This window comes from Labrus bergylta, chromosome 1, assembly GCF_963930695.1.
Source record: "Labrus bergylta chromosome 1, fLabBer1.1, whole genome shotgun sequence".
Classification (NCBI taxonomy): Eukaryota; Metazoa; Chordata; class Actinopteri; order Labriformes; family Labridae; genus Labrus; species Labrus bergylta.
Genome location: NC_089195.1, coordinates 7,096,237 through 7,112,480, shown reverse-complemented (window position 1 = coordinate 7,112,480; position 16,244 = coordinate 7,096,237). Strand labels below are relative to the sequence as shown.

Genomic DNA, 16,244 nt, shown 5'->3' with positions numbered 1-16,244 from the left:
AACAACGAGATCCCTGTTTAGTGTTGTAAATACAGTGGCAGCACACTCATTACAACTAACAATGACAGTGGTGTTAAGCCCCTTTTACCATTCAGTCTGACTTCATGTTCAAACTTAGCAGTATTTATTTTCTTTTAGAATGATCTCTAAATGGCAGACCTGTTCCTTCATCAGGTTCAACAGCTTTGATATTTAAAAGAAGACATTTGATTGGCTGTCAGCTTAAAAAAGGCCCACTACCAACACCTGAGCACCAAATTGAGCCACCTCTTGTCTTCTCCCTGTTTTTTATCAGTGATTTGTGAGCTCATGTTGTATGTTCCTTCTACTTCTTTTTAACTTTACACTGTTGCTAGAGCTCATTAAATATCATCAGTATTATGCAGAATTGTTGTCCTTAATATGGAAGTATTTTTCTGTCATTTTTCAAAAGCAATGTCTTGCAATTTGGAGCGTTATTTTCTATTATTTCTGTACTGAAGTAGTTGCTGTGTGCACTTGGAATAACTCTGCTTGTGCTTGCATGTAAAGACTTCTATCCAGATCCTCAAACCATATATGTCTTTAGTACGCTAGGGAAAATGTCTGGTACCAATAATCCTAAGGGTAGTACAAACAAGTCAAAGTGCACAGGTGAGTGCAGGGTTGTGAGAGAAAGCGTTAAAAATCTAAATGTATAAAAACACGGTCATGCATTATGACATCAAACAGAAACCTCTTGCCATAATTGCCCTGCTAGTACTTCGTCTTCGCATTTGTGAACCATTTGCAATCAATGTGTCTGAGTGCAAGCATACAGTCCAAGTACAAGCAAAGCAAATCCAAGCACAATACAGTAGTTCAGTGTGAGGAAGCCATTACAAAATCTCAATGTTCAATCATAATTGTATGCTGTCAAATTGTCTAGACTGACTCTGGGGTGGGGTTTTTTTTCTATTTTTTTTTTAAATCGGGTATTTACTCACTGACTTTCTGTGTTCAAATGTAGGATCACGGCATAGACAACGGTGGAGGCAGCCAGGTGCTGTCGGAGTGTGAAGACTTCAAACAGGAGCAGTCTCGGATCAGCCGGCTGGAGAGACAGGCCCAAGACTTCCTCAATGCTGTGTTCCACAAAAAAGGTCCAACACCATCAGCCATTATTTTTCACATTTTTGGATTACATTGTGCAAATACATATATATATATATTAGGGAGGTATATTTTAGAAAAGTTAAGTCAGACAATACGGTTAAGGGTATCCAGTGAATATAAGGGAATTAAATTAGTATTTGTTTATTATGATCACTGTTTATTATGGTTTAAGAATTTATTTTTTTAGACTTGAAAGCAGTCCAAATTACTAAAAGACATAATTTTGGTCCACAATTTTAAGGTAATCAAAGTATTTTAGTTTAACCTGCATTGAGTTTGGGAAAACTAAGCTTAGGATCATGCTACTCATACTAATGAAGGACATAAGTCCCTAGCCTGACGTGTGAACTTGTGTGTCTTCAACAAAATTTTGACATTTTTCATGCAGTTTAAATTGAAAGGGGACCAGGGATTGATCCCTGAGGGACACCACATGGAACTTTCTCCGAGTTTTTCAATTGGAACAAAGACATGTATACCCTCCAGGTAGACCCTAAATTGGTTAAAATCTGGGCCAGAGCCAGACCCATTTTTCCGACCTGTGCCATCATTACTTTGAGAGGCCATGTGGGAAACTCTGTACAAGGTCGTTTCACTTGCTGGCTTAAAATTGAGCTAAGGTTTAAAAAAGAAACTAGTGCGGATTGTGGGGGGAACTTTAAAAATAGAAGAACTTGTATAAGCTTTAAGTGAGACGTATTAGTACATTTTTCACATCATGGCACAAATACAACTAAACACTATTTGCATATGTGTGCAGATAAGAATTCAAATTTGCATGTCCATTTTAACTCCAAAACCATTCTCACATTTCAAGTTCCAAGTGGGAACTGCAAACAATGAGCAGTTCACAAAACAGGAAGTCCTGGCCTGTATATCAAATAACAGTTATTGAGGAATGGCCTGGCTACAATTGAAGCCTCAGAAATAATAGCTGGCAAACAAGAGCCAATGGATTCCAAGATTGGGAAAATAACTACAGTAATTGTTCATCATCGTCATTTACGATAGAAACAACTAATTTAATCTCAGTTATTTTATTTATTATTATCTCAAGGAAATTAGGGTCCAGCTTTCACATTCAGAAATATCAGATGACCAATAATATTGCCTCTACTTTAGTTCAGGTGCAGGTATCTACGTACATGCACCGTCAGCTTTGGTGCATGGCTTAAATCAGCACCCATTTAAAGTCAGAATATTTGCTGAGTTACTGTAACTCCCTCAAAACTGTGAGTGTATCGTGTTCTGTCCTGAGACAGGTTGATATTTAGTGACATAAGCGAGCTGAGCTTAGTACATGATTTCAGGTGTTGTATTTTTTCCGAGATGGTGGAAGGGAGGCAGGGTTTTTTTCTGGCTGAAATTAGGCTGAGGTGCACACATGTGCATGTATACCCTGCTGACAGGCTTTACTAAACACCTAAACACTTTCTACCATCAATGTATTTCAGGAATTCTGATTATTGTGAAATTTAAGAAAGGATAATTCTCTCTTTTTCTAAAAATATAAATATTCCCTGTTCAAAATTAAATTCAAAACAACATAAAAGCTAATGTATTGGTTTACTTAAAATCACTGGCAGGAACAACTCATTGCCAGCTGGATATTGGTAAAGACATTCCCCTAATATCTCTACTCAAGTATATGTTCTGTAGCAAAAAAAAACCCACCTCTATCCACAGAATTATTTTCACTTCTCTTTTCCCCTTTGTTCCACTTTTGGAAGTTTCGGCAGCACATTTTCTTACAGTATATACTTGACTGATTACAATTAGTGCCTTAAATGACAAATTCAAGTGCTGTCTTCTTCTTAATGAAAACACATATCAGGGGTGCCGGATAGCATGGTTATGTCACATGTCTCTTCTAAGGAGTCTGTAGGCTAATGGCCCTTTGTTGTCTTCAGCTTAAAAAAACCCCCAAAACATCAGACTTTGACGAGGACCGGGGCAGGAGGAAACTAGGCAGAGGCTGCCACCTCGTAGTTTTGTATACAAGACGAACCCTGGGAGAAAGCAAATGTCTGCCCAATCCATGCTCAGCCCCAATCAATCTGGCTTCGCTTGCACAGTTCAAGATGCCTGTGGAGATGCAATATATACAATGAAAAAAGGTCACACAGTCATAGGCATGATGGGACACAAACCCACACTAACACAGGTTTTAATACAGTAACACACCTGTCAGAACAAAGTCAGAACAGTTAAAAAAAACAAATTGTATCAACATATTCAAATTAAGCTCAGGGTTATGCTATTATGCAACATCTCTGAACTGCTGTACACGCCGCACTACACTGGGTATGGTTAAGACAAATCCATCATGAACTTCCTGTTTTTACCACGGGTCATGTTCATTCTGTAGAGGGAAAGAAGACAGCTGCATTCACTGTTGTATTTTTCAAACCAAGCGTATCTGACAGAGCTGTTATCGTTTAAAAAAAATATATATCTAGTTTGTTTATAACCACTATCTTTCTTACCGCAACATGATATTGATTCAAAAGGCCCAGACAACACACAGTGGCTCAGCAACACATTCACGACAAAATGTGAGCTATAGCCAAACTTCCTCTCTCAGGATGGAAGAAGGAATTCCTCAAAAAAATGCAGCTGCCAAATCACTTTGTTGGCTCTGTGATAGGAAAGGGAGACCCCATATGAGGCTTTGTTGTAGCAGAGCAAGACCTGCTGTATCACTTTGCACAAGCCTGTGGTGTAATACACAACAGCCATACCAAGCAAGCAAAGGACTCCCAAACACCTCACAGATTTAAGAGGTGGCTTTTTTAAAACCCTGCTCCTTTCAAAGTGGTGCTGCAACATTTGGACACATTTCCAGCAAACTCAACCCACTTCCTATGTTTTCTTCACATTTCAGGTTTGTTTGGTTGTGGCGGAGCAGGAAAAGGCCACACAATGCTTCTGCCTACTAGAAAAAAATAACCCTAGTAGATCTATGAACTGGTCTTTGACAGGACACAGATTTTCAGCACAGTTTAATCTCTTTTATTGCTATGTCAACAACATAATTTCAGTGGCAGGGATTACAATTTGAGATGCTTAGGTGGAGCAAAGATGTCAAATAACATTAACAAAGGATTAAGCAATCTATCACAAACAACAAATGGCAACAACACCTGCACACACACACAGCGGCACGGCCTAATAGCAGCCTGGGGTCGACACAAAGTCACAGGTTGATTATGGAGACTGCATATTATTAAAGCTATAACACCATTAAAATAAAGTGTGTATGTATCAAATACAGGAATAGTGTACTCATTGGGTTGCTCAGTACATAGGGTTTATTGTTTATGGTGTACTGTTAACGTCATTGTAACTGACTGCATACATCCTATATACGAGGGATCTAATCTTCCTAAAAGATTTCTAAGTATGCATTGTGAATGTACTCTTTTATTTTTTATTGATAATTACCCTTGATTGTCTGAGATTTTGTGTTGAAGGACTTTTTTCGATCCATCCATTCAAAGGAGTTTATGACTGTTCTTTAAAACATTTCCAGGATCAAACATTATTATTTTTAGCTGTATTTGAGTGTTTTTTTTAATTCATGTCTGACATTTCAATGGTTCAACGCAATGGTACTTTAAATCATCTGAAAGACCATTTGTTTTGTCTTGTTCATTGTGTTTTTGACGTTCTTATTGAAATTATTAGAATTGGTAAGCTAAAAAGCAAACGTGAACATAAAAAGATTGTCTAAGTGCAGGCTTGTCTTTTTTGAGTGTGGGTTGTTCTAAAGTTCACTGTAAGCTCATAAAAGCAAACGATTTTTTGAATCACTTTTCACACTAATGCTACATGTTTGACACATGTTCAGACAGATGTGATCAAAAGCTGTTTCTGCTCCACATTTCCTTTTTCTTGTGTAAATCCCAGCCAGGCGCAAAATGGAAATGATATCAACAGGCAGCTCGCTGGAGTCTTTTCAACAGTGACACCCAGTCTTTACAAAATCTTAAAAGTCAACAATGACAGTGTCTTTAGTTGTGAGAGCTTAAGTGTAGTTTAGGGTAGTATCACATTTTTGAAAAAAGTAAATAAATGAACAGATTAGGGATACACTTGTGGAATAAGTAGAAAAAAAACACACAACTTTAAAAAAACAAGAATCATGAAAAGTCACATTAAGTCTTAATGGGAAACAACAGTGGCATGCACCTGCGGTACACTCACACTATGCTATGCAGGATTAAGTGCTGTATATACAGAGCAGTATATACATGTGTTTTTTGGATTATTTCAGCATAGCTGCAGGATTAGATTTTAGGGCTGATGTATTGTTTTGAGGATTTAAGGTTTGACTTGTAGGCATGCATGAATGAGTCTAAATGATATAGCTGCTGGTTATGAAGAGATAAGTGCAGTTGATTTATCTGGGACAATGCCAGATTAATGCATTATTAACAAATATGTCATCATTGTCGCTGTTTTGCTCAGGATGAATTAACCATTGAGATCAGTAACCAGTGTTTGATTTGAGTTTTTTTTATCACAGCGGGAGATAATGGAAAGTTTGGTTTAACATCTGTGATTATTTCCCAGGCTCATGGTGGTGTTCTGGTACTTGTTGCACTTTGAAATAGTCATTTCAATACATTTATTATGGATTTTACTGCACAAACCTCTATGAGACCTATTGAGGCCTTATCGAGTCTGGATGCTTGAACCTTTTCATATTGTCATTTTTAGAAATACTCACTCTAACTGTTGGCATTGTAAATTGTTGAAGCAGCACTTATCTGGTTGGATTTTTGTGTTTGTCGGTTATGTGTTCTGTATACACTGGTGCATTTAATACAAATGAAGTTCTTACCAGTTAAATAAAGTTATATAAATTAAAATCAATTGTGCTGGTTAAAAATAAAACAAGGAATGTAAATTGATGTTTTACAAAATGATTTGATCAAATTTGACATGATATTAAACAAAATAATATGATCCAATAGTCTAATCCTACAGTTCACTATAACACTGTATGCCTGAGAACAAATAATCATTACAAAAAAAATCTGAAATAAACTACAATAACCCACTGCTTACTTAAAAAGGAGAAAGGTAAATCATCAAAAAGAGAAGCAGTATGCAGAGGCAATGATCTGCTGTAAACACTGATATCATGGTTGATGCCATCAGGGTCAAACAGAGGGATTAGATTACGCTCCTGGATGATTTTTGGATTATTTCAGTAGAGCATCAGGATTACATATTCAGGATGATATGAGATAAAATAACTGGCAAACATTTCGATGAGTGTAGAAATTCCTAGAGAACATGCTGCTGACATATGTCCCTCTGTTTTCTTGTTTCTCTGCAGACCTCCCAAGTTTCTCAGAACCTCACATTCCTCTAGTGGCTCGTGAGATCATGCAGCGAATGATCCGCCAGTTCGCTGCCGAATATACCTCAAAAACTACTCAGGACGACTCGCCCCTGCCCAACGGCATCATGAAGGACCAAAGCCTGCCGAGAGCTGCGTCTCTGGCCCAGGCACCCGGCTCCCCGCCTGGGCCCCTGCTCGCCCCAAGTTCCCCTCAATCGTCTGCCTCCTCCTCTCCATCCCCCATCCCAGGCCTCAGCCCCACCTCCGCCGCTGCTGCCGCCTCAGCATCCGCCTGCAGCAACGGTACAGGAGTCACTAACGGGGGTGGAGCGGGAGGAACGGTTGTTGCCTCTGCACAGAATCCTGTCCTCAGCAAGCTTCTCATGGCCGACCAGGATGGCCCGCTGGACCTCTCCGTCAAAAAGAACGACCAGGACGACCAGGAGCCCAGCCAGCAGGGTGAGAGCAACAGACCGGTTGTTATTTTAGCCCTGACCCTAACCCTAAAATACTTATATCAGTCAAATCTAGAGGGTTTAAGGTAGTGTAAAACCTTGATTTATACAAGATAAAATGATTGTTTTTAAAACCAGAAACATCACTTTCTCCAAAGCCACAAGACTCCATTGTCAAAAACAACAAATGTCCCTGGGAGAAGTCTTTCTTTTTCTACCACTGTCTTTATCAGTGAGTTTTTTTGTGTCATTGTTTAAGAAGAAACATCTAAATCTTTGCCAAAGTAGATTAAGAATCAGACAAATACCGTATTTTCCGCACTATAAGGCGCACCGGATTATAAGGCGCACCTTCAATGAATGGCCTATTTTAGAACTGTTTTCATATATAGGGCGCACCGGATTATAAGGCGCATAGAATAGAACGTGTTTACAACTGAACAAGGCTGGGAGATATTGTGAATATATAAATATAAATACGTATAAAACTACGTTTTATACGTAGTGCATTCACAATAACTCAACGTTGTTCAAACGTTAATGTGCATATTCACAATATCTCCCAGCCTTGTTCAGTTGTAAACACGTAAAAGAAACACAGTCTGATACCGCTAATTCAAACGTTAGTGCATAACTCAACATTGTTCAGTTACGTATAACACGTAAAGCTCACTTTTTCAGTTCATTCCCCGTCCACGAATCCCTCGAATTCTTCTTCTTCAGTGTCCGAATTGAACAGTTGGGCGAGTACGGCATCCAACATGCCCGGCTCCCTCTCGTCATTATCCGAGTCAGTGTCGCTGAGCGCCGTGTACAACCAGTATGGATCAACCAATTAACCAATTGATCCATATATAAGGCGCTCCGGATTATAAGGCGCACTGTCGTTTTTTGAGAAAATTAAAGGCTTTTAAGTGCGCCTTATAGTGCGGAAAATACGGTATGTCCAAAAATTAAGTTACCTTTTCAAACCGCAAAATTGTAAAAACTTGTAGTGAGTAAGATATAGAAGATGATGTAATAAAAATGTTTCCATCACCTTGACGTTGTAAAAGGACAGACTGCCTGCACAGGTTCATTTTCCACTTGCAGAAACACATTGATCACATACTGATTCGTCTCATGAACAGATCGCTGAAAAGCCATCATCTTTTGGATTGAGCCTTTGCAGCGGCGTACTGATCTCTGAAATGTAGCCCAGGGCTCAATCTGCCTTTAATCAATGTAAACCAGCAGGGAGTCTGTGTTTCCATCAACCAAGCCGAAGTCCCCTTTTTTTAACCTCCACCGCAGAGTGACCGGTCACACACTCTAATACCAGCTTTTTGGAATCTGCTTACAGTAAGCCTCCTTAATTTTGACAAAAAAGATTTAGGCATTTACATCTACCTCAGCCTCACACATTATCTCTCTCACACACACACACACACACACACACACACACACACACACACACACACACTCATGAATGGGATCACCATTTAGACAAAATGTTTCACAGATAATCCTCAAAGCTGGATCAGATATGCACATATAGTTTCAGGGAAAAAAAAAACACTGAGTCTAATCGATATATCTTCATGAACAATAAATGAAATGACTACATGTTATGTAAAATAGTGCAGTAATGAGCATACAGGGCCCTATAGCTCTACTGATTTTTAATCCTCTTTTGGCTCTCAGTTTTGGTGCGTTGGGTACGTTAACTGTGTGGTTAAGCCTCAGCTATACTGACTGTATATGCCCATACAAAAAAGCAGCAGGTACTTTTTTCTGCAAATAAATAAGCGATCTTACCATTTTGGCTTGTGTAGGAGTTAAGGTTGAACTGAACTGTAAGAGGGAGACAAATAGCTGAGACATTATTCTAAACTGACAAATCAGATTCTACCAACTAAATTCTGAGTCGGGTACAGCCCCTAAAATTAGCTCTGAAGAACCTGCCAGGCCAGCTCTTTACAGCTGTCAGACAAAGTTAGCAATAAGCTTTTCAACATGGTGGAACATTTAGCTGCTTACGAGTTAGCAAACAACTAGCAGGAGAGAGAATCAGGGCAAGTTCATCAGGTTAACACAAACTCAACTACAGGGAGGTCTTTGTATTGCTCTCTGTCCACTGTATCCAGGGTATCTGTTTCCTGATGCATGGATTTATCTTGCAAGGTGATAGTAGGTCAATAGTAAGTGAGGACGGTTGACAGCTGTACAGTAAGCTTCAATAAGTAAGGATAATGATTAGCAATAGTGTATTCTACGATATAGAAAGTTATAACTCGCTTGTTTTTTAATCCAAAAAGATACCATCCACCCTCCGCCGCTGATGTATTCCAGGAGGTGTCGCTGATCCAGCATCAGACCTGAAATTACAAATTAAGACTGGCTGTTTGCGCTGCTACTATCAAGCAATTATTTGTATCTTTATAGCTTCAAAAAACAACAAAGGTGATCTAGTCACAATGTTCATACAGGGCGCAAGTGACAGCACCAGCTCCAATACTCTTTTGAATATCATTTTCTACTTCAGAACAACATATTTGGTCAGGGCATTTTCCAAAAATCTGGGAATACATTACTCACCAAGAAATTTCTTCACCCATGTGTTCGTAAAGGTTTCTTTATTATAAATATGAAAAGATTTAAATTCAACTTCTGTAGTCGGGGATGCCTTCCGTAACCAAATAAAATGTCATAAAACATCATGGTGTCTATTTTATTTGTTACAGTTAGAAAATTAGGAAACATCTGGTCCAAATAAGAAATACCTTCAAAGTCATTTGAAGAACTGTGATGGCATTATTGAGTTCTCATATTGGTACTCAGTATCGCTGAATAGCTAAATCTCAGTACTTGTACTTGACCTGAAAAAAAAGAGTGGTATCTGGCTGCATTTCATGATGTGATTAGCATTTTGATGTGATCACCAATTTGCATAAATCTGCAAATTTACTAAAACAAGAAACAGTATTTTGACTCTAACCTTTTTTAGAACCAAAATAAGGACAAAAACATAGCTGCTTAAGTACATTTTTATGAGCTCAGTAAAGACATCATTTGTTTTACTTTTTGTGATGATGTTTTAGATGTAAACCCTGCACATTTTGTGACTAATGTTCACTTTGGTTACGCTTCATTTCAGATTGCAACTTCATTTCTCGTTCTAGACTATATCGGGGATGCTAAGATTAAAATGAATTTTATTGTCGATATTCAATCGCTCCGGTCTTTACCATGACTGTTTTTCATCTTAATATCACCTCGTGTTTTATTTTCGGTGCGATTAAACAACGAAAAGCTCCTAAAGATTAACAAATCCTTTGCCCATATTGGACTGTGTGGGTTAGAGGGGTCAGAAGGTCAGCTGCACTCTAGGGATTACAGCCGCAAAACCCACAGAGAGACATTGAGTTCGTTCATCATCATTTACAGTTTTGTATTTGTGTGTGTTAGCTGATTTTTATAGACTTCAAAAAAGCAATAAATACATGTCAAATCTAGTTTTCAAAAACGCTCTTTGAAAAGCTTTGACCAATTTTTTGAAAATAATCATTAATAAAATGTCTATGTCCAGGCTTCCTCTGTCATAAGAACCTAAGATTATTTAATGCAGGTCTCGAGTCAGGACAAAAAAAGTCTAAACCTATAACACAAATTAAATCACTTACAGTCAGAGTTAAAGTTTTTTTGATATATATTAATATATTTCTTTAGTGTGTGTGTGTGCGTGTGTTTCTGTGTGTGTATTTGTTATTAAAATTGATCTGACAGCTTCTCAAATAAACTGAGATTTCACACACAGCATGTTGCCAGCATATTCCCCAGACTTCACCGCTTAAGTGTCCAACAGAGTCCACCTGTTCTGAACCATGCAGGATATCTCAAGTCTCAAAAAGAAGTCATATTGAATGCAAACACACATAAATATTGACTTGCAGATGCTGTTTACATAGCATTAGAGGATGATTGATTTCATCGATAAACAGATTGTGATCTGTGATCCCCCCCATGGAAGCTAAATGGTGTAGTTTCCTCGAACAGAAGTCTTTTTTTGCAAAGCTAAAGATGGATTGCAATTCTTCGCTGCAAATCACATTCAATCTAGGACTGATGTCATAGAAATGATAAAAATGCAACGTTGATTTAATAATCAAATCAGTGCATTAGCCCTGTCAAAATGAAATATAGGCTTAAATTGCAGGGGATCAAAAGGGTTTGAAATTGACTTCTTTATTGTTAATGTAATCATTTGTCTTGTCTTTCCGTTTTCATTGACATATGTGATGATTGTTAACTGGTTATGTGTTTTTAAGTGTCCCCTTTGGGTTGTTTTGCTCAGTCCAGCAGCTGAAATCATTTTTAGGTTGCAAACAAATAAAAGGAATTACCCCTTATCCCCCTAAAACAATCAGTATCTCTTACATATACAGTGTACTACACTGTTCAATATCCAGCAGAATGATGAACCTTCAGGGAATATATAGTTTATCACAAGAATGTAAGTTTGTGATTGACCCTGTCTTTTGATGTGTTTTTTAAAATCTTCAAAGCAGTAGTGTTTGGCAAAGGATTTGGAATCAGTTGTGTTGAATCTTTTCTTCTGTGTGTGATTCTTTCTTCTCAGACGGCGTCCTGGACCTCTCCACCAAGAAGACCGAAAGCGCAGGCAGCCACAAAACCGGCTTCCCCCCTGCGCCTGGGGTCAAAGGGTAAGACACCAGGACTAGTTCAACTGGCCTCTGTTAGCAGAGCAGTGCAGTCATGTGCCCAAAACAACAATGGAGAGGTTAAAACAGTCACTGCTATTGTGTTTCTGCAGCAACCAGAAATCTCTCATCAGTTGAACAATATGTTGTGTAGACGATCAGACTGAGGTGATGATGCTTTGGTCTGATTCTTGTTTAGTATGTTTTCTCGATGCAAAACCACAATCCAGTTTTTCTTCTTTGCCAACAAAATTGATTTCACAAACAAATGACCATCATCTTAGGCAGATTTCAATCTTATATGCCTTTTTCTTGTGCAACACAGGATTTGTTCTACCATTTAAACTAAACTAAACTAAATCTCCTAAAAGTAGATAAATGAAAGTGACTGAGATAGCTCCATGCTACCAAAACAAAGGTACCGTACAACCTAAAGTCCTCTTGGCAGATTACACAAATTGCAAAGATGATATAAGCAAACAAAGAATCTCACTCGTGAACAATAAAATCACACGCTTACAACAAAATCGTGTTCAGATAATGAATATTTGGATAAGATTGTGACTATAACACTTAACTTTGTCAGACATTTATCATGCAGAATCAAAAGAATTTCTCAGAAAGCAGTCCCTTCATGTCTTGCTCACAGCATGTAGGCAAAGCCCAACGTTGCCGATGTATTGTTTTTAAGTATCTAAAATACGTTATGGAATCATTTTTAGCACAGTGGATGAGCAACATCAAATTCTTGTTAGCTTCAGCGAAGAACAAGATATATATTTCCTAAATTTATTTATTTCCTTCTCTGTGCCTATTATTGTGCCACTATTCTGTTTTAGCACTAAACTGTAAATAAGGAATATCTGACTATTTTAATCTTACTTCTCTGGTCCCTGAATCATGTCTCCCTACACCATGTTGCTGCAGTGAATGGCTTCTTCTGCTTTGTTAGGATGAGCGGCGCATGAAATGATGTCTCTGTTGCTGCGTTGCCTTCTTCGTCAGCTCATCCATCTTTTCAGTTTGTAGCATTCAGAACACAGGCAAAACTTGCCATGGACTTGAATGTGACACTCCATGTCGGGTCTTTTGTCAAAAGTTTGGAACTGTGAAGGACCATGTCAATCAAATATTTTCCGCTTTAAGTGGAGAGCTGTTAACACTTTAAAGGTCAACAGGTTGTGCTGTGACTTGACCATGTTGACTTTTAGAGCTCGGGCTGAGTGAACTCTTACTTCTAAATAGCTGCAGGGTCCATTATTTCTTGATAATGGACACCTACTGGGTAGTTCCAGTGAAGCAATCACTGGAACTACACCAGTGCAGATGCCTTTCTTTTATTTTATTTTTTCAAAATAATGTATTGGTCAGGCTAGATACTATAGCTACTATCTTTCTTCATTTAAGGTCAATCATATCTTATGTGAACATTACCGTTGGAGAACACCATGTAAGGGAAATAATATTTTCAAGTATTCAACTCCATTCATTCCTAAAAAAGGGACAATTGCCTGAGTATGATCCATTATGTATTCTCTTATGTAACTAAAAATAACTACTTACTGTATGTAGCAGTCATCACCATAAGCAAGCACAATGTCAATGTGAAGAGTGAGTGAGTGAGAACTGGAACATCTGATTATGGATGCAAGATGGTGCAACTCCTATTTACCTGTGTGCATGCTGTTTTTGCTCTTAATTGGAACACCAACAACTGAACCATAGGCTGCGCTCACACTGCTGGCAAAAGTGACCTAGATCAGATTCTTTTGCTCTCATGTGATTCAGATCTGATATTCGTATGACTATGTGATCATCACAAGTCACATAAAATCTGATCTTTTTGAATCAGATCTGGGCTCTTTTCAGTTGTGGAGCCAAATCAGATACACGTTCAATCTTTTCAAACATGAACCTCAGTCCGAACGGTGAGGTCAGAATGCATGACACTTTGACGTCACTTGCTGGCAGCACTGGAGGGGAGAGGGGGGCTTTCATGACAAACAAGATAATTCAACAGTCCCAGGCTTTCATGATCATGGACATGTCTGCTGTCAACAGATCATCATATCGTACAAACCCAGAGCAAACTGTAAAATGAAAAAAAAAAAAAAGATGTTAAACACATAATCCAAAATTAAAAACACAACTGCAGCCATGAATGAAGAAAGAACTGGGAGAAAACTGTGAATGCAGAACAGGCTCTGAATGCACAAATTAAGGCTAAAAATAAATCACTTATTGCACAATACATACTGAATATAATATTCTCCACTTCTCTCTTTAGCATATGGCATCTCTGAATGTTAAAGATGTAATATCGACGGTACACAAGGCGGAATGTGGCTTATAAAAATGAATATGAAAACATACTTGAAAGTAGCAGGTATGCTTAATTGGATATCTTGTACATACAAAAAAGTAAAAACAACTTCAGTGCTTTTTTCATTCTATGTTGTGGGATGAAACTGCATTATTAAGTTATTTCACCATCATATATTTCAAATGAAAAAACAATAAGAGGAAACACAGCTCCCCTCTAACAATCAGCTCACAGCGCTCCATTAGCAGCGCTGATTGGACAGCCAACGGAGTTTCATACAGTTTGGTTTCTTCTTTTTAACATTATAGCTTCTCCCGAACATTACCTGCTGCAGAGCAGGTTATATGTTAAGCATAAGTAACCATGGTGATCTACTCAGGTAAGAAGTGAACCGACTGGATAGTAGGATTCTGAGAGAACAGAGTTAACCCTGAAGTTACCTCAATAACTGTAAAGGATGTCACTTTGTTCATCTGCAGGGGATCGTAGATCGCCAGTTCTGCCTGTTTTGAAATATTCTCTCTTCACACCAGGCCGAGTGTGAAGTCTTGAAAGTTATTGTTCATATGTGTCTGTTCAGGAACATAACCAGTCCATACAGGATCTGATACAGGGCACATTTTCAAAAGTAATGAAAACAGCCAAACTAAAATATCAGATCTTAGTAAAAAAAAAAAGAAAAACAAGTGAGCGGCTTGCAGTGTGAACCAAGTCTTGGATTGTTCAACTAGTTGTTGCTGTAGCTCCTCAAAAAATATATACAAGATGAAAGATGATGAAATAAAAATTAAAAATGACAAAACCTGTGTAATATCAGTTTTGTTGTTTGTTGATGAAATAAGGTATCGAGACTCAGAAATCTCAGATTCCCACAGTGCATGAATGCATCACAGCACCAACAACTAACAATCAATTCTCAGTACACACCGCTTGTCAGCTCACACGAGACTTTAAGTCAGATATGGTTAGTGGACAAGAGCATGCCGAAGCACCAGAAACATTTTCATAAAAGATGCATGAAGCAAAGAAAGTGAACAGTGAATCTGTTGCTTTGCAGCACCACAGGGCCCCTTTAACCACCAAACAGAAGGACAATTTGAGAGCATGGGGTCAACTTCTGCTCAGGCATTATTGAACAAGCAATATGTGTCTCCAATTCAGAGTGTAGTTTGATGCTGAAATGACACAAGAACCATCACATACAGTATATTCTTGTTTTTTAAGCTCACAGCCCAGCCTTTCATAAAACATATACACTTTAAATATAACTGTTGTAACAGGGATTAAAGCAGAAAATCAAAATGGACTGAAACTTATCAACATATAAATTCCCTCTTTATTGTAGAAGGTCAGATTGCTTTAGTATAGTAGCATAGAAGCTAGCTAACTATTTAGAAAGAAACGGTTTGACACCACAGTGCAGAAAGCAGGGTGTAAAGAACACACTAGTATGATTTAGTGCCTTAGTGCCATTAAGGCTAAAGAAAGAGAAAAGGATGTACTTTTTCCCCACTAGCATACACAATGGTGACGGGAAGAGGTGGGGAGAGACGGCAGGATGGGCCGCTACTCCCACCAATTAGGACCGACATGATTGACATGACACTGATGTCCACAACAGTACCATGTCCAAAAAGGTGTAGTGTACAGTGTAGTGCAACAGAAATGAACTTACTGGTGCTGATTTTAACATAAGGGTGGCTTCAATCAAGTGTATTGTATTAAGCCTTTTGGAGAGTTTTGAGATAAGATTTTTAGGTGTAAAAAATACCTTGTTTTGATGAACAAATAAATAAGTAACAGTGGAAGAAATAGACCCTAAAAGCAGCCTAATGGTTTTATGGTATATGGTATGTGTGTATGTGGAATCTTTTTTGCTCCTTGTTTTGTCCTTTCACAATCAAATCTCTGTTAAAAGTAAAAGGAATGTCCCCACAACAAGCAGGTATTATATTAGTCAACGTGATATTTGGCATTCTATTTATTGGGGGGGATTTAAAGGTTGTTATGTTGAGGAGAAATCTGAGTACAAGAGTGTCAAGAACAGCTTAGGCCGAGCAAATCCAAGAACAAGCAGGGACCTTTTGATTGCAAGCACAGGGTTTTGTGGGAAAGCTTTACAAAAAGTGAAATCAGGAAGTAATGCTTTTAAACTTAATATATCCTATAAGATAAAGATTGGAAAAAATACTGTATGAGTATTATATTTGAATATTCTCTATTTTCATATTCAGTTGCATGGATTTCTATCACTCCAGCAGAATGCTTATCACTAGTTG

The 16,244-nt window shown here is 38.1% G+C and overlaps 1 protein-coding gene across 1 annotated transcript in view; it reads left to right on the top strand.

The window, feature by feature from the left end:
• lcor (ligand dependent nuclear receptor corepressor) overlaps nucleotides 1–16,244 on the top strand; it is an 84,305-nt gene that overhangs the window by 49,225 nt on the left and 18,836 nt on the right. The window contains exons 4-6 of the mRNA XM_065952530.1: nucleotides 989–1,121; nucleotides 6,482–6,946; nucleotides 11,561–11,645. Of these exons, the coding sequence (XP_065808602.1) occupies nucleotides 989–1,121; nucleotides 6,482–6,946; nucleotides 11,561–11,645 (683 nt within the window). The remainder of the gene's footprint in view (nucleotides 1–988; nucleotides 1,122–6,481; nucleotides 6,947–11,560; nucleotides 11,646–16,244) is intronic.